This window comes from Sander vitreus, chromosome 20 (genome assembly GCF_031162955.1).
Source record: "Sander vitreus isolate 19-12246 chromosome 20, sanVit1, whole genome shotgun sequence".
In the NCBI taxonomy this organism is placed as follows: domain Eukaryota; kingdom Metazoa; phylum Chordata; class Actinopteri; order Perciformes; family Percidae; genus Sander; species Sander vitreus.
Window position 1 is genome coordinate 5216024 of NC_135874.1, and position 24200 is coordinate 5240223.

General features: G+C 40.4%; 1 protein-coding gene across 3 annotated transcripts in view; it reads right to left on the reverse strand.

The window, feature by feature from the left end:
• Positions 1–24200, reverse strand: part of dctn1b (dynactin 1b) — a 58701-nt gene that overhangs the window by 4528 nt on the left and 29973 nt on the right. For 2 of the 3 annotated variants that reach the window (XM_078277610.1, XM_078277608.1), the window contains exons 5-23: positions 19627–19647; positions 18155–18325; positions 13919–14116; positions 13059–13263; positions 12151–12229; positions 11163–11322; positions 10752–10856; positions 8099–8290; positions 7880–7996; positions 7011–7163; positions 5924–6084; positions 5131–5299; positions 4533–4601; positions 4093–4305; positions 2960–3121; positions 1966–2097; positions 1732–1860; positions 1030–1172; positions 772–938 (exon numbers count right to left, since the gene is read on the reverse strand). In XM_078277610.1, the coding sequence (XP_078133736.1) occupies positions 772–938; positions 1030–1172; positions 1732–1860; positions 1966–2097; positions 2960–3121; positions 4093–4305; positions 4533–4601; positions 5131–5299; positions 5924–6084; positions 7011–7163; positions 7880–7996; positions 8099–8290; positions 10752–10856; positions 11163–11322; positions 12151–12229; positions 13059–13263; positions 13919–14116; positions 18155–18325; positions 19627–19647 (2746 nt within the window). The remainder of the gene's footprint in view (positions 1–771; positions 939–1029; positions 1173–1731; positions 1861–1965; positions 2098–2959; positions 3122–4092; positions 4306–4532; positions 4602–5130; positions 5300–5923; positions 6085–7010; positions 7164–7879; positions 7997–8098; positions 8291–10751; positions 10857–11162; positions 11323–12150; positions 12230–13058; positions 13264–13918; positions 14117–18154; positions 18326–19626; positions 19648–24200) is intronic. The other variant, XM_078277609.1, reaches the window with a different exon arrangement.

Here is a 24200-nt window from a genome sequence, read left to right on the forward strand (position 1 = left end):
ATGGAAAACCAGTTGAGATGATAAATCTAGATTTATTATATCCCTTCTTTCAGTACTTCGATGAGCAGCAGGAAAAGTGATGGATTGATTGACTATTTAAAAAAGGTTAATTCATTTAAGTAAATTGAAGTTAAATGTAAATTTGAGGCCCATTCTGAGTTGATGAGTCTCCTACAGTAGTTATGAAAGCCAGCAGTAGTGACAGTGGTAACTAGATGGTTAAAGCCTCCTGTCTACTACTACTACTATATACTTCTGCAACAATCACACTTTTTTTTATTTTTTTTTTTTTATTTTTTTAAGTGTGTCTCCCAAAAGCCCACAATTGGATACAAACACATTTTATAAAATAAAATATTCAAGACTTCAAGTTTTTGTTTTTTGTTGAGGAAACAAAACTTTTTAGACCCGCAGAAACCCTGTATAAAACATGCATGTAGTATTTAACGTCCGTCACACCATGCAAAATTAAAAGAAGAAAGATGCCGGATCAACAACAGATGCCAATACAAGCAGGTAGATACCTTTTTGTTCCTCTGCAGAAGGTAAAGTAAGACATTAAGAAGTAAGAAGAAGAAAAAGTCGTACAAAGAAATAGAGGAGGTCAATGGTTGTTAAGGTCAAAAGGAGGATAAATAACACGGGTCATAATTGTGTTTGTAAATACTTCTCAGGATTGATTTTTAGTTTAGTTAACTTAAGTTAATTGCTAAAAACAACACTGGTATAAGAAGTGTAGTAATGTAAGTTGTTGTAATAAATGTCACTCACCTCCTGCCACTCCTGTGACGATGGAAGCGATTCCTGACGGCCCAGTTCCTCTCAGCCCGTCGACGGTCATTTTAGATTGGCTGTTGATTCGCTGCTTCAGCTCGGCCTTCTCCGACTCCAGCTGGTCGATGTCGGCCTGCAGAGCGTCCATCGTCTCCTCAAACTCCCTGCAGAGAGGGGGACAACATGGCACAGCTGTACACCTCTTTCACACAACATCACTTCCGGTCTGAATCTGCAGCCAGAGTTCGTTCTTACTTCTCTTTCTTCTTCAGCAGAGTCTGGGCATCGTCCAGTCGAGTCTGAATCTTTTCAACACGTTCGTCTGCGTCCTTGGACGAACTGTCCAGCTTCTTTTCCAGCAGACTGAGACGGACACTCGCCTCGCTCAGCTCCTCTCCCTGAAAACACACAAACAAAAGTTTTATGCAAATTTAAAAGATTTTTCATTGCTCTCTTTCGGACAATATTTGACTTGAATCTGCTGCATATGGCTAAGATACTTTTAAGGCACTGACTGAATTGCCTCCATAGTATCGAGTATCGAAAAATGCCTCGTCATTCAATACCTAAAGTATAAATCTCATCAGCGTCACTGAGCAGATAAGCATGCAGCATTGTTTCTACTGCAATCTAATAAAGCTGGTGATTGGCTTTCTGACAGTACACACGAGGCATTCAGAATAAACTACCTTACGCACAGAGACGGGGCTCACGTGTGTGTATGTTGTATTTCAGGAGGCTTGACTAAAGTGTCTGTCACATAGTTGTAAAGGAGCTAACAAACAAATTGTTGTTAAAAAAAAAAAAGGTAAAATGTAATTTCTTTTTGTTGAAATGGATTTGTTTCGTTCAGCAACCAGTATCGAATTCCAGGTATCAGTATGGAAAGTCTTTGAATGCTACCCAGCCCTACTGCTGTATGTTTCAAATGGTACTGCTGCAGGTTTGTTTACCCACCTTGATCTTGAGAGACTTCTTCAGCTCTTTGATGACTGTCTCTCTGTCCTCCAGCTTCAAGCCGAGACCTTCGGCATCGGTGATTTCAGCTCGAAGAGCCGCCCCTCGCAGATCCACAGGTAGAGGGTTCTGATAGATGAAAAACAGTACAACGCCAAAACTGAAAAATCTAATCCTGCTGTCAAAAACAAAAACCTGCAGCAGCTGGAAAGAAATCATGTCAAGTTGAGTTACCTTGTTTTGAGGCCTCTCAGAGTCATATTCTCCCTCCTGCATGGCGGTGGCCATTTTGTTCATGGTTGCTATGACGATGCCACAGGACTGGCGCAGACAGTCGTAGGGGTTGGCACCCTGGGATCCATAAATCTGAAAATGATGGTATGCTTGTCAGTATTCAGAGCAGTCAGATCATTAGTGTTGGTCTCATATGTCACTGTGTTACATTTAATTGTGTTGTTCCTGTTGGCCGTATTTCTAAGTTTATTTCCTTATAGTTGTTTGCTACACGTAACTACCACTCATTTGTTTTGTAAGATGACTTTTTATCCAAACTGTTACCACCACCGCATCATGTGTTCTTGTTTTGCAAATAAATACAATTTGCAATTAAATTGATTCACTTCACTCTTCTTCTGTCCATCTTTTTTTCAGTTTACAGCACTCAAAGAGCTTTTCTACACATCAGTTCCTCAGCAGGAGCAGTATTTGCTTTAACTATTATTGAATTGTGATAATAATAATTACACTATGATAATCTGAGAATGATGTCAGCCACAACTCTACAATCCTTAAAACAAAAACCAAATAAACTATATGTCCTGCCACAATTTATTGTAGGCCTGAAAAGAAACTGCAATTGTTTGTTTCAGAGGTTGCACAACCTCTTGCATTGCCATTAAATTAATACATTTATTTATTTATTTATTTAAGGCAACTATAGTGATAATGGGGGATTGATATATAAACAAGAATGATATATCTTCTAAGATCAAAATAATCAATGCATAGACTTTAGGCAACATTCTGTACAACTGATCCCAAATCAGCAGCCAGGAACAACTTGACCAGTTCGCAATAGCAGAGTCCAACAAGGAAAAAAGTAGACTCGAGACTGGACTCAAGTACTACGGCCCTGCTTTTTAGTTTTAGATTTATCTTTGTTGGTCAGAGTTATCTTGTTTTTGTTACTATTTCCACTACAGATAAAGTGAAGTATTATTCTGTGTACCTGCTCTCCTGCCTTGAACGCCACATCCTCCAGTTTGACGGCTGACAGCCCCTCCTGTTCACCGAGAGGAGACATCATCTGAGCTCCAGCTGCTGCCACTTCCTGCAGCACGGCCACCACCCAGGTCAGGTGTTTCCTACAGTCGGAGAGGGTGTCGCACACCTGCACCACAAAGGTCAACATGACTTCACTTATTACAACAAGTTTTTATATTTTTATTAGGGCTGTCAAAATAACGCGTTAATTTCAATTAATTAATCTGAGAAAAAATAACGCGTTAAAAAAAATTAACGCAGATTAATCCATTCCATATTGACGTTTGCATACAGACGAAAATCTGGTGCCACTGATATGTCTGCTCTTCTCTCTGATGCTCTGAAACACAAACCCCGCTGCACGTGACGCTAGTTAACACAATACTCAACAGCAGCTAACGTTAGCCTACCGCTAGCTAGTAGCTGGATTAAACACGGTTAAAATGCTGACAGCTAACGCTAAACGGTGTAAAGTGTGACTGTGTTTTACTGTAGAGGATTCAACACCGGGATGTAACGATCTGCAGCTGCCGTCGGAGAAACAACACAGACGGTGCGTTCAATGAAACTGGTAAACTACAGCCTCGTGGTGCATTTGAAGTTATTGTAAATGTCCTTTTCCTATCTGGTTGTTGTTTTTGTCGTTCAACAGCAATTTACTAGTGAAATAAGTTATTGTTATACATTATTATTAAATCATTTCATTTTGACCATATGGCCTTAGCAATAAACAAGCCGTTCTTTAATGTCACCAACTGTTGTTTAGTACCCTTTTTTTTTCCTTTTCTTACTTTCTTAAAGTATCGGTTCAGGCACCGTTAATTATGTATGCGATTAATTTCGATTAATTAATCACAGAGTATGTAATTAATTAGATTAAATTTTTTAATTGATTGACAGCCCTAATTTTTATATATTCTACTTTTTTTCTAGTAAATAATCTAGCATTCTAAATGTGTAATCTTCATTTCTGCAATAATAAAACAAACTAACTAGGTTGCGGACCATCAGGACCAAAACCTCACACCATAAACAGTTTCTTCCCCCCTCTGTTGTCCAGCAAAGTGGACAGTGAAGCGGTTTGGTTGCCGAGGTTACCTGTTGTCCGAAGTCGAGTGCTGCTGGGATGCCCGGCGCGTCGGTTCCGGGCATCCTGCGGCGGATCTTCTTGCAGAACTGTCGGATGTCGCTGCAGGACGTCTCCAGGTCCTTCAGCAGCACGGCGAGGTCGGCCTTCTCCTGGCCCGCATGCAGGAACGCCCGCAGACGACCCACCTCCACCGCCATACAGTCCAAGGCACTCTGGGTAAACTGCACGTGGACACACAACAGGTAGGATGCTCAACTGGTGGAGACGTCTCTGTTTAAGCAGCTAGATACACAGCATTCACATTCAGAGTTGAATTAACACACAATGGTTGGACTCCAAAGAAAAAGCAACATTTACATTCATAATCTACAGGTAAAACATGTGATGTAAACAAAGAGATGAAGTTTGTTTTTTTTTACTTTGTAAATTTGGAAATGTTGGTACTCACTCTGATGTGATCAGCCAGCTGCATGGTGCAGTCCTCGTTCTGATCTGCCAGGTGGATGCTGTACAGGTGCTGATATAAGTATACATTCACATACAGTGTTATTTGTTTGTTCCTGTCCATAGTTCCTGTGTTTGATACGGGCTGAATAACATCTTTTCAATATTGCCACTGTAATGTACTTATGTGCAGTTATATTTACATGACATAAACCAAGATGAACACGTTGTCACTGTGTAGATTCTTAGCCTGAAAGTGTTATTTTCTTTCTTGATAAGTGACTTAAAGGTTCCCTGTGGAGTTTTCTTGTAAACACACAGAAGTTATGTTTACATTCTGTGTTTCTCATCAGAACTTGTGAAATGTGTGTATGCTTAAGGTCAAACATTTTCTTCCTCCATTAAACATTTGTAAAGATTATTTGTTTTTTTTAAATCCTGAATTGTTTACATGCAATGTTTACTATCTGACTGTCTTCTTTATGAAAAAACAAAACAATAAATACATGGGGACATGGACCTAAATACCATATACATATTATCCTCTTTTGTGTTGCTACACTGGATATAACTGAAATAATAATCTATAACTGTGTGTGTACCTGATAGTATTTAATGGCCTTGGTGAGCGGCTCCACGTTGACCGTCTCGTCCAGCTGGTCTTTGTGCAGCAGGTCGATGAGGAAATCCAGAGAACGCTCGTGGACGCTCATCTCCGGGTACAAAGCGCCGATCTTCTTATAGACATCCACACTGCACTGAGCCAGAGCACTGAGAGAGAGAGAGAGAGACAGACAGAGACATGAGAGAAACTACGGTCATGTTTACATTCAACTGAGATGCATTTCTTACAACTTGAAATATATAACTATATCCAGTCAAATATATGCCAAAATCCAAATTGACATAGTAGTATTCCTCCACAGCCCCTACAGGCATCATTCTGTGAAATCAGGAACAAAAAATGTTTGATATCTGTTCAAAATCCCTTTTAAATGTAACTTTTTAAAGGTGCCTTCAACATTTATAAAAATGAATGTGCATTTTCAGTTAATTTCATGCACATGTTCCTTATTCCTTGTTTCTAATGCTTAATTTGAAGTTGTGTGGTAATAATGAGAAATATATTCAATCCATTTTGTTCTTAATTTAAACTGAAGACAGAAAAAGTATCAAATTGGCGTGTAGAAGCAGCCTAAAATATGAATTACTGGTTGTGTTGAATGTAACAAAAAATAGGTGAAGATTAAGTTTCACTCTGCAAATATGGTGCGCAGAATCACACAAACACAGAAGGAGAGTTATACCCAAAAAAGAGAAGACTGATGCAATTGAGTTTACAGATTTGGATAAAATGCAACAATGCAAATTAAGCAGAGATAAGCTGAAACATACTGCTCGTATTTATGCAGCGTAGCCTGCAGCAGACTGAGCGAGTAGACCAAACCGCCAGCAAAGCTAAGCTGCTCCCCGACCGCTCCCTTCAGCCCGGCTCGCTCCACACAGTTCTCATTCAGGTCAAACTTCTCCTGGGCCTGTTTGCTGATCAGCTCGGCCTGCAGACACACAACAGACAGTTTAACATCATACAGAAATACAGTCAATTAAAAAAAATATAGAGACAGAGCGCATTTATGTTCCGCCCCCACCGGAGGGGGAAACAACTCCACTCTCCTTTGACTTGTATTGCGTGAAAGGTGCTTCCTCGTCAATTCCGTCGGCTAGCAAACAACAGAAAAATGCATAAAAACTGCTGTGTGGTTATATTCACTAAAAACAGGGTAGTCTCGCATCGCCAGACCTTCCTCCACAGCACTGCGGAGGAAGGTCTGGCTGGTCCACACAGCTTTCGAGAGGGGAGAAAAACGTGCTCTGGTTTATTGGCATTTCTTTAAACCAATCACAATCGTCTTGGGTGGCGCCAAGCGCCGGACAGAGCCACGGTGCCGCTGCAAAATAGCCTCAGGAAGGAACTTGTTTTGGTTGAACGTGTGTACGTTCAAAAGTTGTTTTAGTCGTGCAACAGAAAACTCAGATTGGACAGATAGTCTAGCTAGCTGTCTGGATTTACCCTGCAGAGATCTGAGGAGCAGTTAACCATAGTCCTCAGAAATCCACCAGAGTTTAGAATTACAACACAAAGAAAGAGGAAGGTGACGGACATCCGGTCTAAATGAGGCATGGGGGGAATCAGCAGGGAGAATGGGAAGACTGGGATCCTGACACTAAGATAATGACATGCCCAACGTTATGTTTTCAGCAACCATTTTGTTAACTAGTCAAATATCCAAATGTTTTAGGTATGTCTGTAAATTAAGCTCACCCATGCAACGTTGTTTTCCCCTCCGGGCGTGGCTTTCAGAGTATGACGCAATGTGCTCTGTCTCTATTGATTTGCAGCTCTTTTGAATGGCCCATAACTCTGGTGTCTCAAAGCTCACTTTACCAGCATGGTTAAAACAGTAAACGGTGTGGTGTCTACCTTGCAGATGAGTCTGGGCATGAGCAGCAGCACCAGGATGCAGTCGTGGTCTCCACCATGACGAAGGAAGGACTCGGGCATGAAGGAGGTCAGAAGGGAAACGTGTCTGTTGGCCTGACTCACCTCCATCTTCCTCAGCTCCATCTCAATGGCCTAAACACACACACACACGCACGCGCACACACACACACACACACACACACACACACACACACACACACACCATAAAACATAACAGAGAGGCTCATCTTTATTACACATTTGACAGTGAACATCAAAAATAATATCCAATAAAATTTGTTGAAACTATGCCCATTTCTTGAGCCAGCTAGACTCAATTGGATGCAATAAAGCAAAATGTCATGCAATGTTCCTGTCCTAAACTCTGTCATATAACATACATGCATTGGTTGCTACATTATCATGTACTGTTTTACTTTACTCACCATTTGCTGATGTCAATTTATTTTATTTATTGTCTATTTGCTCATTGACATTTTTGTTAATTTTTTTGTTATTTTCTATCAATCTTTTTTAATTTTCTATCTAATGTTTTTTAAATTATTATTTTTATTATTTTTATACTGAGGCCTTGGAGGATGTGGTAAGGGATTTATGTTATTGTACTGTCTGTCTTGTTTTGTAATGTGAAAATCTACAAATAAAGTAATAAAAAAATAAAAAAAAAATAATATCCAGATCTTGAGTTAAAAATCTAGCTAAAGTACAAAATAAAAACTTTTACAGTTTCATCTTTCCAACCTCTAAACCAACAGCTAATCCAGAGAGGTGAATCCCATTTAACGTTATGACAGCCCTGAGAAGTACTCATTATTCAGACTATTCAAACAGCTCTTCTAGTCTCTGACCTTGGCGTAGGCCTTGGTCTCTGCAAACTTAATCTTGAAATCAAACATCTCCGCCGGCGGCTGCTGCTGCAACTCTGCTGAGGCTTCCTGCTGGCTCGTCAGCTCTCTGTTCACCTCCTGCAGCAAACACAAAGGAATGACGGATCAGAACCCATCATACGATACATACATTTACCATCAAACTCTGTGCTACATGCTAAGCATGCTCCAGCTCTGTACCTGCAGGTGAGCTGTGAGCTCGCGGTATTTCTTGATGGTCTGCTGGTAATCGGCTACGGTCTCCTGCGCAGCTTCAACGTGTTTCTCAGACTCTCTGACTTTCGCAGCTCCCAGATCCAACATCTCCCTCAGCTCCAACTCCGTCTCTCGGGCGTTCTCCTGGAGCTCGTCGTTCATCTCATTTATAGCTTCCTGGAGGGTGGAGATAACACACAGGGTCAGTCCCTTACTGGAATACTTTGATGACAACTACTGAAATAATACATTAATGCAAATAGCATTTTATTTATTATAGGGAACTGTTTATGTTGTGTATAGAAATGTGTGTTTTTGTGTGAGCTGCTGGATACTCAGATTTCCCCGCAGGGATGAATAAGTATCTTCTATTCCAATGATTACGTTTCTTGTTTTTTTTAATAATTTTGGAAACCCGTTTCTGTGCTGTTCATGTGAACAGCTGTAGTAGTTGTAGTAACTACACAAGTCTTCCTCGGTTTATTGCAAAGTAATTTCTGGTGTCTCTGCCAGAAATGCTAAATATTTCTATTCCTCCTGGATGCTTTGAGTTTTTCTGTATGTCTTGATTTTTCCTGAATTGATTTTTTTTATCGTTTTGTATCATTTGACAATAAGATAGAACTTTATGTATCCTGAAGGACATTGTTGTGTGGCACGTTGCAGTACAAAGTAGGACAGACTGCAAATATAAAATATCAATAAACACATTCACTATGTCCAAAATATAAACAAGGTTAATGTTGCTTCTTGGGGAGTTTAAAAATGTAATTTGAATGGCTCCATCAACATATTAAAGTGCAAGGACAGTTTAACAAAAGTGTCCCCACGCCGAAGAACCCGGTGAACACTCTCCACCTCATCGTGGGGACTGACACTAAACTAAACTACTGTACACACAACTGTACCTGAAAACAAACAATACATGAGAATAATTAACAACAAGAGCAGGGAAAATAACTGTTGCTGGCTGCCACTCATACATTTTACTATACTGCAAATCACATTGATAGGGGTGAAACACTCAAACAATTATTTCAGTATTTTTTTTTCATTATCTACTTTTATTTTAAAATTTAAAGCCGCAATGTGACTAATTTGAAAACTCCCAGGATAGCATTTTTCTAGTAACAAAAACCTATGCCACCATAATGGTTTAAAAGATGCCATTATCATAACACCTCTGCAAAGAGTGTTAGTGATTCCTTTTGCTCTAGACAATGACTAAATACGATGGAGGTCGATGGATAGCAGAGGTTTAAAGAGCCCCTATTATACTCCTTTTCAGCGTCATATTTGTACTCTTGGGGTCTACTACAATAGGTTTACATGCTTTGATGTTTAAAAAACATTTTACGTTTCTCATACTGCCCATTGCTGCAGTGTCTTTGCCTGACACACTCTAGCTGCATCTCATCCCCTTTATTTGATAGCTCCTCGATTCCTCGGTCCTCGGCTGAACCGGAAGTTCTGTCCCTCCTCGGTGAAGGCCGTCTCAAAGCTCTTATTTCTGCCCCAAGGAGCGAGCGTCGAGTAGGGATCATCGAGGAGCTATAGGTGAGGATACACGAGAGCAGCCTTCCTGGAAGCCATGCAGCTGAAGGAGTTGCTAACTCCGCCCAAACAGCTGACTAATTCATGTGACGCTTCAGAGAAAAGGACGTCTCATCCCTCTAAAACACATTTGCTTGTTTCCTCTCTCCTCCGATGATTTCCTCGTGTCTCTCCCGTGCCTCCTCGGTGGGAGGGGCTAAGACGCCAGGAAGGGAGGCAAGTGGAGGAGTCAAGGAGGCAATTTAAGCGACATGAGAAGCACCTCTCGTCTGAGCTTTTGGCCCATGTTCCTGAAAAGCCCAGTCTGCTCTGATTGGTCAGCTGGCCCACTCTGTTGTGATTGGTCAACCAAATTCAAGCAAGCTGCTGGGCGGGCTGTGCTTGCTTAGGCAGCACTAATGGCTGGCATTCTCAATCAGTGACATCACTAGTTGAGGAATTTCAAACAGGAATGTGGGCGAGGCGTTTTTTAGGCAGTTGAGGAAAAAGTGCTTTCTGTGGGAGAGAAAGCTCCATTTGAAGTGACACGTGTTTTTATACTTTATACATCTATTACATACACAAACAACTATATAACACACTAAACAACAGGACAAATCCAAAAAGGCAGTTCAAATAGTAACTGAACTATGACTGCAGTGATAACAAGCACCAGAGGGCAGCACATACATATTAATGACTGTGGCCCATATCGATAATGAAATGAGTCAGCAAACTGTGGCACTTTCCTCTGACCTCAGTCCTACAGTATAAATACACAAAGATATGCTGAGCTAGAAAACCAGTGAGTGGCAAATGCACAAGTCTTTAATTGATTGTGTTAGATTCTTCATAAGAACAAACTGAATCTAGTGAACTTAGTCTCATATTCAGGGTTCAAAATCAGCACCATCCACCAACCAAATGCTGGTAAAATATACAAGGGGCTGGTAGATTTGCTTCACTCACCTGCCAAAAAAACAATAGTAATCTGTGGTAATCATTCACTAGCCATTTGGCCAGTGGATGAAAAGGTTCATTTTGAACCCTGCTCATATTAGATGAAGTTAAACTAAACTCAATGAGACGGATGGTTTTCACTCACCAGGTCAGTGACCGTCTCTCTCATCTCCCTGACTTTCTCCTCCAGGTCCAGGTTCCTCTCTGTCAGCATCTCCACCATCTCCTCCGCCCCCAGAGCTGCATCCACCTGAAACAAAGCACATCATCATTAGGGGTGGGGGAAAGAAATCTAAAATCATATGTATCATGATTTTTTTGCAACGATTTTTAAAATCGATTCTTTTCCCTAGAATCAATATTTAGTATTTCTGTTTTTATCAATGATTCACCTAAATATTTTCTGTTTATAAGGTCCCGCAGACGGCGACTACATCATATCAGTTTCTAACAAAACAGAGCCAAGCAGAAAATGCAGAAAATAAGAAAAAAGAGGCAGACTGATGGATGTCCCTGCAGCAGCTCAGAAGCTCTGTGTGATGATGAAAACACCGACCTGTTCTTTGAGCTCGTCGATGGTCTTTTCTGCCGCCGTCATCTCCTCCTGCAGTTTCTCTTTCTGGCTCCTCAGAGAGTCCAGCTCCACGTTCTTCTTCTCCATCTGCTTCTGCAACTTCACATGTTCCTGCTTCTCTGACGACGACAGGTCACGCATCCTGACACACAGGGGAAAATACAGCATTAAGATCTGGATCAAGACGAGGAACCCAATCTTTTTTTCCATCAATTGGATTTGAGAAAGTGATACTCAAACACTGGAAATCCACATACCCTCCTACACTACTACACTGGAAAAAAGAAATGTGTTATCATTTCAACTTGGAAAGACAATAGGCATGGGAAAGAACTAATTAACTCAATTTGAAAGTATACTATATGGGGAGAAGTATTACAAGCACTAAGTATATAACAAATGTGGCTTTTATAGTTAAACCTCAGGGTTTAAGGTTTGTGTTTGTTTTTCTTGTGTTTGAGGACAGGTGGACAACAATGCCACCTAGGACATAATCATGTAGTGGTCACAATCTAAATCCCTGATCGTGTTGCTGAAGTTTCAGTTGGGGAAGGATAAACGCTGGGGGAACTCGACAGAAATGAACTGTATCTGTGGAGTTATAGATGATGTTGATATTTTGAAGCGACTGTCTTTTATCTGTCAGTGTGTGTGTGTGTGTGTGTGTGTGTGTGTGTGTCTGTCTGGTGTGAAAGGTGTCAATGCGTGTATCTGTGTCTATATGCAAATAGGTGTGTTCTGGGACAAGACGGCCATTGGTGGAAGCAGCTACCAGCTACAGCAGGTAATTGGCTCGTCTCGGATGAAGGCCAGTACATTAAGAGCCAATTTGGCGTCGGAAAGTGTACAGTATATTGTACATATTGTTGAATTTCTTTCTCTTCTCTCTTAACCTTTCTTATTTGTATTTATTGCCAATTTTAATAAGGCAAAATGACTTTTCTTCAGGGTGAAGTGTCAACAGACCAACCTGACCAGTGCTTCCTTCAGTCTGCCATTCTGCTCTTCCAGCTGTTTCACATGGTAACTGGAGGCAGCACCATCCGAGCCTGTGAGAAACCCAAAAAAACACAACTGAGCTCTACAGTATCCAGCGGTATATAATTCACCTTCTATTTTCTGCAGCGGTTGAAACAGACCAAGAACAACTTTTGATTTGTGTGACTAAACAGACGAGAATTGATGTTGCTGCATGTTTTTGCCAAAAGAGACGATGGCAAGTTTGAATTAAATAAATGGTGCCGTTCCTTTGAGTCACTGTTAGCAACACTTGCTGCAGTTATAAAAAAAACTTTCCAGGTTGAAGAACAAGTAGGAAGCATCAATAAATCAGCCACCATCATACAGCTCTCAGAGGTCACTATGAGTGGCCTGACACCATTTCAACAGTCTAATCACATTGCAGGCCAACATTTATTATTTCTGCTCCTGTGCTACTTGATAGTAACCCAACACCAGAATAACGCATCCATATTTTATGCAGTTTTACATTTCAGAATTCCTGTGAGTGCAGCTCAGACAGAAACATGATTATTTTATTTTCTTCCCTTCTGTACAGAGAATTTTAAGCACTTTTTACAAGCTCACACATTTTAAGAATTTCTTGTTTAGGCCTTAACGATTAAAAAAAGATATGCATTAAAGCAGAAAGAAAAGCCTGTGTTGCCTTAAAAGTGTTTTTCAAATCACTACCTGCAGCAAGAGGTAACTGACGTAACATGTAATAATTATTAATGTTGGATAAAACTCATGTCAGTTTCCACATGAATGTGTTACACAGAGGCTTGTGTTTAAACATGTTCTCATCTCTTAGCTGTACCTTTCTCCTCACAGAGGCTTATGTTTATAATAAAACATGTTCTCATCTCTTAGCCGTACCTTTCTCCTCAATCTCGTGCTTTAGGATCTCCAGGTCCATGGTGAGCTCGTCCACCCTCTCCTTGAGGGAGTCCACCTCCAGCTGCAGAGACTCGGCCCTCTCCTCGGCCATCTCCTTATCCAGTGTGGCCATCTCGATCGCATCCGCTGTGTCCGACATCTCTTCCATGTAATGCTCCTTCGCCTCCAGGGCTTCTTTTGCCTCCTACACACAGATTATTATGCATTGTACATATGTCTATATAGTCTTAATACAGTCTTTACATTTTTTCTCTTTATGCATTTTATGTTGTCAGTTCTTTTAATTAACCCCTTAGCATTCCGCCCCCTTTTTAAAGAGGGGTAGGGGTGGAGGCCAGACAATGTTTAGGGGGTGATAGCAGATACATCCACCAACCCATTCATTCATCAAACAACCTCTCCATCCCTCCACCAACCCCTCTACCCATCCCTCTACCCATCTATCTACCCATCCCTCTACCCATTAACCATCCCTCTACCCATCCCTCTACCCATTAACCATCCCTTTACTCATTAACCATCCCTCTACCCATTAACCATCCCTCTACCCATTAACCATCCATCTACCCATCTATCTAACCATCCCTCTACCCATTAACCATCCCTCTACCCATCCCTCTACCCATTAACCATCCCTTTACCCATCCCTCTACCCATTAACCATCCCTTTACCCATCCCTCTACCCATTAACCATCCCTCTACCCATTACCCATCCATCTACCCATCAATCTACCCATCCCTCTACCCATCAATCTACCCATCCCTCTACCCATTAACCATCCCTCTACCCATTAACCATCCCTCTACCCATCCATCTACTCCATCTGTTGCTTCCTACCCTCTTGGCCTCTTTGAGTTGTTTCTGCAGCTCGGCCTGCTGCTCCTGCATCTTGTTCTTCCACTCCTGCAGCTGCTCCAGCTGGATCTTGTGCTTCTCCAGCTCCTTCAGCTTGGCCTTGTCCTCTGTCCGCTTCATCTTCAGCGTCTCCAGCTTCTCCTCCAGGTCCTTCACCTGAACACGCAGCGCCTCCTCCTCCTGGATGAAGGGACATACAGGGAGGAGGAGGAGGACGGGAGGGTGGTGAAAGGATGAGAGGATGGAAAGGCAGATATTTGAAAATGGAGGACAGGTAGGAGGAAAAGGAGAGATTTTATTAGTAATCACACATTTAAAAAAGTAAAAGCACTGTAAGACATACAAGGAGGCTGCGTTACTTCAGTGTTTAATTCTTGAAGGTTTCTCTAATCATTTCACTTTCATGATTCTTCAAGCAATGGATCAGGTGTAAAGCTTTCACTGTAAGGTAACAACACTTTCATCTTTTTATGTGTTAGGGAGCTTGTATTTCACTTGCCATGCAGTGACTCCACCTGTGGAGAGGATAAAGTCAGCTCCAAACATGCCTCGTCAGGAAGAACACTCAAAGCATGTGCTTGCTTATACACATTAACAAACACACACCACTAACAGCAGAAAAACTTAATTTAAACCTACAATAAAAACATCCAGCCTGTGAACAAACGGGGACCTCACACACCAATTAAAGACTAGTCACACCTTTGACAGCTTGTTAAAATGTTAGTGAGAGAAGAAAAAAACACTCCAATATCAAGTGCAAAAAAACATCACATGACTGCACCTGTGTTTCCATAGTGACGTCCTCCTAAGGGGATAAAATATGATTATGTCGACCTTATAATTAAACACCAGATGGCTGCTGACTTTTTCAAAATGTTAAAGTGATAATCTGTGACATTTAACTGCAAATTAAAGTACAGGTTGCTTCTCTCTATCACCAGAGATTAAACCTGTACATCATCATTAATGAAGAGTTCACAGACAATTAAGCAACTTTACTGGGTCGAATCGACACATTGACATTTTAATTATGCCTAACTGACTGAAATTCATCAGCTGATATGCAGACACGTTGTCTTTATCTCAAGTTAATGACATTTGTTTAAACTGCTGCACAAACCGTGGTGTGCCTCAGAGCTCAATCCTGGGCCTTCCATTGGTAGGTTTTAGCATTCGGCAGTGCTTCAAATAAATATTCACACCTATGCAGATGACATCTCACTGTTTTTTTCAATCTCCAGATGATTTTAGTCCCATTTACACCTTTCTTTAATGCATTCATTTTATGGATGAGTCAAAACGATCTAAGGGCCTCTTTAAAAAGAAATCTTAAGACGCGTTATTATGACATTGAGATTGCTTTCAGTTTAGGTGCTTTTTTTATTTGATTAAGAAGGTCTCCACACTCCACACTCGACCTTATATGGAGAAAAAACAATAATTGCTAACCCTAGATAGATAACTAACTAACCTGTGTAGACTGAAAGGTATACAGTCATGTGAAAAAATTAGGACACCCATGCTAAAGTTGACTAAAAAGAGGAATACTTTTTTTTATCTTTTGCGAATTGATCTTAATGCCTTAATTAAAAAAATGAGAAAAAATCCAATCTTTAAGGACACCAATTATCTTTGTGAATGAATAATGTATCGTAAATAAATAAATGTTCTTCCTTAAAATACAGGGGGCATAAGTCAGTACACCCCTGTGTTAAATTCCCATTTATTTTTAAAGGCCAGTTATTTCATGGATCCAGGATACTATGCATCCTGATAAAGAGATTGACATGGGGTACTTTCCATAAAATCATCTCTCAATGCTAATCAAACCAGCTATTAGGCTAACAAAAATAAAACCATGCCAATCTCTAGGTATGGTGAAGGGTATGTGATGATGTGGGGCTATTTTAATTCCAAAGGCCAAGGGAACTTTATCAGGATGCATAGTATCCTGGATCCATGAAATAACTTCAATTTGTTTTAAATTTGTTTCCAGCTGTGAGCCCCTCCTCCATTTCCTTCCATTTTGTGCATTGCATCGTAGGAGAACGGTGTGCATCAACAGCACACTTAAAAATGTAGCCTATTTAGTATCCATACTGTCTGTTTTGAGTAGACTGATCAGAGTGATCACACCACATCTTTAAAATGAGAAATAATTATTTTAATAATTATCAACCCTGTAGTAGACTTGACCTGTGCAGGATTTACCCTGCCTCAAATCCAGTGCATGCTGGGATATATTCCAGCCACCTGTGACCACAAAGAGGATAAGCTGGAATGGATGGATTATATAACAATGGTTCTACATTATGAATTATAATCAAATTATAACCAAATATTCATCGCTTTTATCAGACTGTACGTTTTTTCAGTTATGTTTTTTTTTATGTTGTCTTGTATGTATTTTAGGACACCAGTTAAAGCCTCTGGCTCATTTCAGACTTTTTTTAATGACACCAATACAAACTGACAGCTCAAAAAGTGTAAAAAAAACCTGTTTATTCAGAGGAGCTATAGCACAGAAAATGTCACATCTGATTGAACTCCCACACTTCTGCTCCGATGGCTTATGCACTAAGACGTCTTTGGTCTTGTTGGCACAAGACGCCCGTGTTACAACAGTGTCATGTGCCTGCCTTCTTAATCCTATTTACAGACATGTAATTATTGTTTTTTATAGAGCAAAATGTTTCCTCATAGCTGGCATTAGTTACCTGCTTCCTAAATGCCTATCAATACTATACTACACTACAATAATAAAAATGTAAGCAAGTATGACAAAGAATCGATACTTTCTCAGTGTTTGGTGGATGCCCCTTGTTCTACGTTCATTGGCAAACTGCCTTTCCCTGTTACTACTAGAGCCCGACCGATATATCTCTCTCTCTCTCTCTATATATAATCTATATCTATATATATATATATATATATATATTATCGGCCGATATTACGCATTTTCCAAACTATCGGTATTGGCATTTATAATGGTCAATAAATGAATATTTAAAAAATAAAACAAAAACAAAACACCCTTCAAACATGTTATGAATGTTGGCATTGCATAGTTTGTCTACCAGAGGGCGCTCTACAATGTCCCGGTTGGCAACACTCTTTGATTTTTGTTGTTTTTATTGTGTTTTTGTTCAAAGGACTTTAAGTTTCATATCTTAAGTTTGTATTTTTATTAGGGCTGTCAAAATAATGCGTTAATTTCAATTAATTAATCTGAGAAAAAAATAACGCGTTAAAAAAATTAACGCAGATTAATCCATTCCATATTGACATTTGCATACAGACGAAAATCTGGTGCCACTGATATGTCTGCTCTTCTCTCTGCTGCTCTGAAACAGACGTTACAGGAAACACAAACCCCGCTGCATGTGACGCTAGTTAACACTATACTCGACAGCAGCTAACGTTAGCTTACCGCTAGCTAGTAGCTGGATTAAACACGGTTAAAATGCTGACAGCTAACGCTAAACGGTGTAAAGTGTGACTGTGTTTTGCTGTAGAGGATTCAACACCGGAATGTAACAATCTGCAGCTGCCGTCGGAGAAACAACACAGACGGTGTTCAATGAAACTGGTAAACTACAGCCTCGTGGTGCATCTGAAGTTATTGTAAATGTCCTTTTCCTATCTGGTTGTTGTTTTTGTCGTTCAACAGCAATTTACTAGTGAAATAAGTTATTGTTATACATTATTAAATCATTTCATTTTGACCATATGGCCTTGGCAATAAACAAGCCGTTCTTTAATGTCACCAACTGTTGTTTAGTACCCTTTTTTTTTTGTTTTTGTTTTTTTACGTTCTTAAAAAGTATCGGTTCAGGCACCATTAATTATGTATGCAATTAATTTCGATTAATTAATCACAGAATATGTAATTAATTAGATTACATTTTTTAATCAATTGACAGCCCTAATTTTTATACATTTTACTCATCAGAACTTTAATATATTTTGGTGTACCTCTGTTCTGTTGTGACAATAAAACAAACAAGTTTATTTTTAAACTGCATTATCATATTATTTTAGTGAGGACTCATCAATAACTACAAATAACTAATGTTAGGGAATTCTGTTTATGTTTTGTTATGCGTTTCTGGATTCTTTTTTTTTTTAAATATATAAATAAATATATATCGGAATATCATATTTAACCTCTAGTTACTACTACTACAGTGTAATGTTTTAAAGCTGATAACGGACCTTGGTGGGGACGGGTGCCGGAGGGTTTCCAGGGGAGTGGAGGGTAGGGATGACCGGAGCTGCCAGAGGGGTCTGGGCCGGAGTGCTGGGCTCGCTGCTGCTCATCTCCCCTGCAGAGGCCGAGGCCGAGCCGGACGCAGCCCCCTTTCCCCCTGCAGGTCGGCTGGGCTGCTGAATAAACCAAGGGGAGGAAATAAAACATAACCAAGTGTTCACTGAAAAGATCCCACTGGGTATACATAGCTGTCCGATGAGGTTTTAGTGGCCATAATGGAGGTCCCTGAATGAGCATGTTTACATGCACATATCATTTGGAGTCTTTTCAGGGTGTTTACACTGAACAAACCTGGTTGTTTCTATCCCTGTATGATTGTAACCGTATCCAGGTTTCTGATCATTTGTGTTTTGATTCCTCCACAACTACGACTTGAGTTGCCTCAACAGTTGAGGATGAACGCAATTTAATTTCTGGCTGCCTGAAGTCAGACTTCCCTTTTATTTCTGTGTTGAACATTATTCAGCATCATATTTTTTTTGTTTTACTGTTTAAGAACTATGTAACTTGCAAACATGGCCGGACATGATAAGAAACCTGGATCCAGATAGGATGTTTCCATGTGCAACACATAACCATTAAACTAATGTCCATGTAAACAGACTCATTATATAAAAACACTTGTTTTGCATTGCCTAACCTTAATACAAACTAGCATTAATAAAAGTTTGCATGATTTTTGTGTTTAAGTTATTACCTCTCAAACTACAACTAGTAAACTTTAATAAGGAGAGCTCACACATTTACAAATTTACACTACCAAACTATATCATTTATATATAATTAGCAAACTGACCTATACCCATATCACAACCATTAGTTTAAGGTATGTCTAATTTTCTTGTCATGTTGAGAAATTCTTCCCTTTTTGTTGTTTTTTTTGTCAAACTGCACATTTTTCAATAGACCTCCATGATGGTCCCAGACCTGATTTAGGACACAAATACAAACTTGCAACAGAAAAATGCTCAAAATTTAAAATGCATAAAACCAAAATGAGAAAGCAAACAAAGCAATTAATAAACTGAAACAACTGCTCTGGAACAAATTAAAACAACAAAAAAGGACAAAACTGAACACAAGCAACAGTAACTACACCTGCTACAGCAGAGAGAAGAAAACCAAACACATGAATACTTGGTGGAGACAGGAAACAGCATTTGTGCTGTAAATATAGATGTGAAGAAGTCAAAATGGACGCAATATGCTAGTCTATGTTGTAGTAATTAGCTATAAAATAATGAAAATAAAATGGATTATGAACCATGTCTGGTGATGTATTGTCCCTACTGTCTTGGCCACACACACACACACACACACACACACACACACACACACACACACACACACACACACACACACACACACACACACGATAGAAATGGGAAGCCCTGCAGACTTTGGGGACTGGGCTCACCTTTGGCCTTCTGGCCGTAGTCTGAGGAGAAGAGGGAGGAGATGAAGAGGAGTACAGGAAATGGGAAAAGGTCAAAGGGCAGGAGAGGAGGATAGAAGGAGAGGAGGGAAGGGAAGGAAACAAACAGCCAGGGTTAGTGCTTCAAGGCAAAGTTCATATTAAACTGGAAAATCACAGACAAAATGGTTGCATGAAACTGACAATAAAAACCTCGGAAGAATACCACAATGACTCCATTATCATGTAACATCCCCTACAGATCTCTCTTTTTTAAGATAATTTTTTGGGCATTTTCGGCCTTTATTTTTGACAGGACTGCTGAAGAAATGAAAGGGGAGAGAGAGGGGGCAATGACATGCAGCAAAGGGCCGTAGGTCAGAGTCGAACCCGGGCCCGCTGCGTCGAGGAGCAAACCTCCATATATGGGCGCCCGCTCTACCAACTGAGTTATCCGGGCGCCCCCCTACAGATCTCTACTCTGTTGTTTTCCTTCTCATCTCTCTTGTCCTAGCTGGTCTCTAGGGCCTCATCTCTTCCACCCACGTGACCGAAAACCTCGGTAACAACATGGACACTGTGACTGGTACAGCCGCTGTGACCTAAATGACTGCATTGTGTCTCGGGGGACGCAGCAGATGAGGTTCATCCGAGCCCAATTCTTTTGTACTGCACTTGCTGGGAAAATAGCTTGTTATCCTGCTACACTGCGTGTTTCAGACATGCTACACGGAGAAATATCCACACTTTGTCCTTTTCTAATTCCTAAAGTCTCAGTGTCTAGCAAACCTGGGTTACATTGCCAACACTTATACTGTAACTATTTTTGGTTAACTCATATTTAATAAAAATTCTATTAACTTCAACATGTCATGTGTGTAAGGCTGGAGAATAATTCCACAGTATAATCTCTCATGTCTCCATGTTATTATTTTATCAAGAAAATCTGAAATAAATTATAGCACTAGATATAGATTTGTTTGGTGAGCCCGTTACGTTTGATGAAATGTGAGGGAAATTAAATTTGTGTTTCAAACAAATCTCACCAATCAAATGTCAACAAGGAGCAAATAAATCCCAGTTGCCCAACTCACCCGAGTCCAAAGGAACTTCTTAAATGTCTTGTTTGATTTGACCAACAACCCCAAATCCAAAGATATTCAATTTACTCTGATATGAAACTGAGAAAAGGCCTCACATTTGGGAAGCTGAAACCTTCACGGCATTTTTTTCTTGAAAAACATTGCCATGAATTTGAACTGTAGTGTTCAAATTATCAATATTTTTGTTTGATTATCAATACATTTTGGAAATACTTTATATTGTCCTTATTATTTCCTAGAAAGTTTCCTGGACAGCACTACAGTAATTTGGTACTACTGATGGGAAAACGGATGCAAAGGACTGAAAGTCCTCCATTCAAACCAATGTAAATATTTATTCATCGTTGATTTATTATTGGGAACTTTCTACTTCATATATGTTAAATTGTTTGCTTTCTTCCAGACAATTTGCACATTTTTGCATGTTTTTTGTAGTTCATTGTAATTTTTCATTAGAAGTGTACCAATTAAACACTGTCTCTGTTCTAATTAGTTCCAAATCCCATTTTCCTTTCCAGGAAATGTAGAAGGAAATTGTGAGGAATTTATGGACCTCTAAAATGATTTTTGGATTATTCTATAGCAAACATAAAAGCTTTGAAAGGATATTTAGGGAAGTAAATGTACTTTCATATTGAGGTGATTCATATGCATTTTTTTCCACATAGGTCTTTACTATATGGTGATCAAACTAACACAATGTAACCCAGGTCTGTGCAGACACTTCTATCCTTTCTACTACATCCATGCAGAATGATCTGTCCTACACTCTCATCTACCTTTCACTTTACCTCCTCCTTTCCTTTTACACACTGACTCTCTCTCTCTCTCTCTTTTTGCTTCAGCTTAGGCACGGACATCGCTTGGGCTAGTTATCGTTCTTTTATTGGATTAGAGCCGGACCATTCAGCAGAAATTAGCCCGAGCTAACAGCTGTACCAAATAAGAGCTGACAGCCCTCTTAAGCCATAGTGGCGTGCTGTAGATACGAGAACAGGCTGTACCGAAATCACATCAGCCCGTTTGCTACATCTGCAACCAAGAGTGAAATCATTTGATTCTCCCCCGATAGACAAAAAAAATCATTGAGATCGTAAAAACGCTGTGGAAGGCTTCTGCATGATGAGGCCAAATAAAAGAGAGAAGCTTGTGCTGCAGACAGAGATATAACTGAAGTCGACTGAAATAAAAAAAATAAAAAGCTTTTGCACACACATGTATAGGTATGAAATAATTCTGCAAAAATCAGCGCTGAGGGGAAATAAACTGACAAGATTAAAAGAGCACAAGCAAGCTGCAAGTACACTTCGACTTCCACATTGGGAATGTCAGTTGAGGAAAAGAAAAAGGGCAATTCCAACCAAAACGAAATGAGTAACTGAAACTTCCAAGCATGACCTTTACAGCAGTCTGCCAACAGAACAAATGGATGGTGACAACAACAACATCCGAAAAACAGATAAGGATCATATGGAGTTCTGTACCTTCCGGGGTGCAGGAGTCTGTCTCATCATATTTGTAAGAGAAGGAGACACACACACACACACACACACAGTCACCAAGAAATACAAACACACACAGGAAGGGGATAAAACAGGTAGAGATGCTCGATCCACAGAGACCAACACAGACAGACAGCCAGACAGACAGACAGCTGAAGCTGAACCAACAGACAGACAGGCAGCCACTCAGGCCGGGAAGCTGCAGTGGTGCAAATGGCCGCAGCGAGTTTTTCCCAGGCGCCCCCTTCCTCCCTCTGTCCTCCTGCTATCGTCCTCCGTTATGTCCTCCTTCTCAGCTTCTTTCATAATCCGTTTGCCGGAGACCTCAGTCGCTGCCTCACTTTGCTTTCTGCTGCGATTAGGACTCGGACATCTTGCTGCCGAGAGCCTCTGACTTGCTACTGTTAACAGGAGACGCCTCGCCTCCCCTAACCTTCCTCTACTCCCCCCCCCCCCGTCTCATATCCCCCCCTTTCTCGCTCTGCTTATTGTGATTTGTCAGCCCAGCCAATGCCCTGCTCATGCATTACATCACTGTGCAGCTTCCTCCCTCTCTCCCTCCCTATGCTCTCTGCTCCTCCACCCACTCACCACCACAGACAGACAGGGAGGGATGGAGGGATGGGTGAAATGATGTGTGACTGGGGACAGACAGAGGAGAGGATGTGAGACGGAGGAGGGCGGGCCTGTAAACGGAGGTGAGAGAGGAAAATGAGAAGCAACACTGATGCAAGCCTCTCTTGTCTCCTAGCAACACTTGCCGAGCACTCTTATGGGTTCATTAAAATGAGGCTGACAAAAACAATGAAGACCCCTGGTCTTTAGTACAAATTAAAAAGATTTAGGCTGTTTAAGGTTGACATTTTTTATTTATTTTAATTTTAAAGTATGCTTATTTTCAGGTTCATACTTGTATTTTGGGTTTCCACTAGATCATGTTTACAAGCTTTAATGATAAAAACTGCATTTAGTGCCCGTTTCTTTAAGCCCCCCTCCTGAAAAGCCTGCTCTGATTGGCGAGCGAGAAAATATGGCGCACCTTTGCAAAGATATTTCTCAAGCTGTGGGCAGAGATAGTCGGATGGGGGGTGATATATTCTAATGAGCCTGCATGTGACATAGGAAGCCAAGCCAAATCTGAATGTGTTGTTGAATTCCATGTTTTCTTATGTAATCAGCCTACAGAAAACTGACTGGATGTTGTTATTTTACAGTTTGTGGGGTTACTAGGCACTCCAGATGTCCAAATGGGTATGCACAAGCACTGAAAACGTTTTTCATGGTATGTCCCCTTCCTCCTGGAACAAGGTACAGAGGGACTTGAAATTGCAAGTAAAATATCAGAGTACTTTCCCACCACAGTCCATACCTAACAGTCATATTTGTTTTGTACGCTGCTTACCCCTCTCTAAAAAGTTACTCAGTTCACACTCTATGCTTCAGAACACACTTTTCTATCCTGGTCTGTTATAAGTCCACCTTCAATCCGGTTCACATATTTTAATAAATTGGACGCCTGAATCACTGCCAAAAGTCGTATTTTATTCTTGTTACTGCTGCAGTGGCTAGGAGGCTACCGGCGGTCTGTTTTTAGCACTGAAAAAACAGAAACCTGAAGCCCGAAACCTGAAGCACCATCTCCGCAGCAGGTCCACTACATCCCACTGCAACAATGCCTGCTGTGACCTGCGATGACAGCAAGCTGCTCAGAAAGGCAAATAAAAAGATCTCCAACCTTAAAGAAGACATCCGTATGTGCTGGTTTTACTATAAAGTGTCTTTGAGTACCATGTAAAGCGCTATATAAATAAAATGTATTATTATTATTATTACTACTTCTAATAAAAGGACAACACAAGGACAATTGATCCCTGCAAAATGGGTTGAAACATGCAGCATTAAAACAGCGAGCATTAAGACTCAAACAAAACGGTAGTCTTGGGCTTTAGACGTGATAGTGATTTTAGTAAAA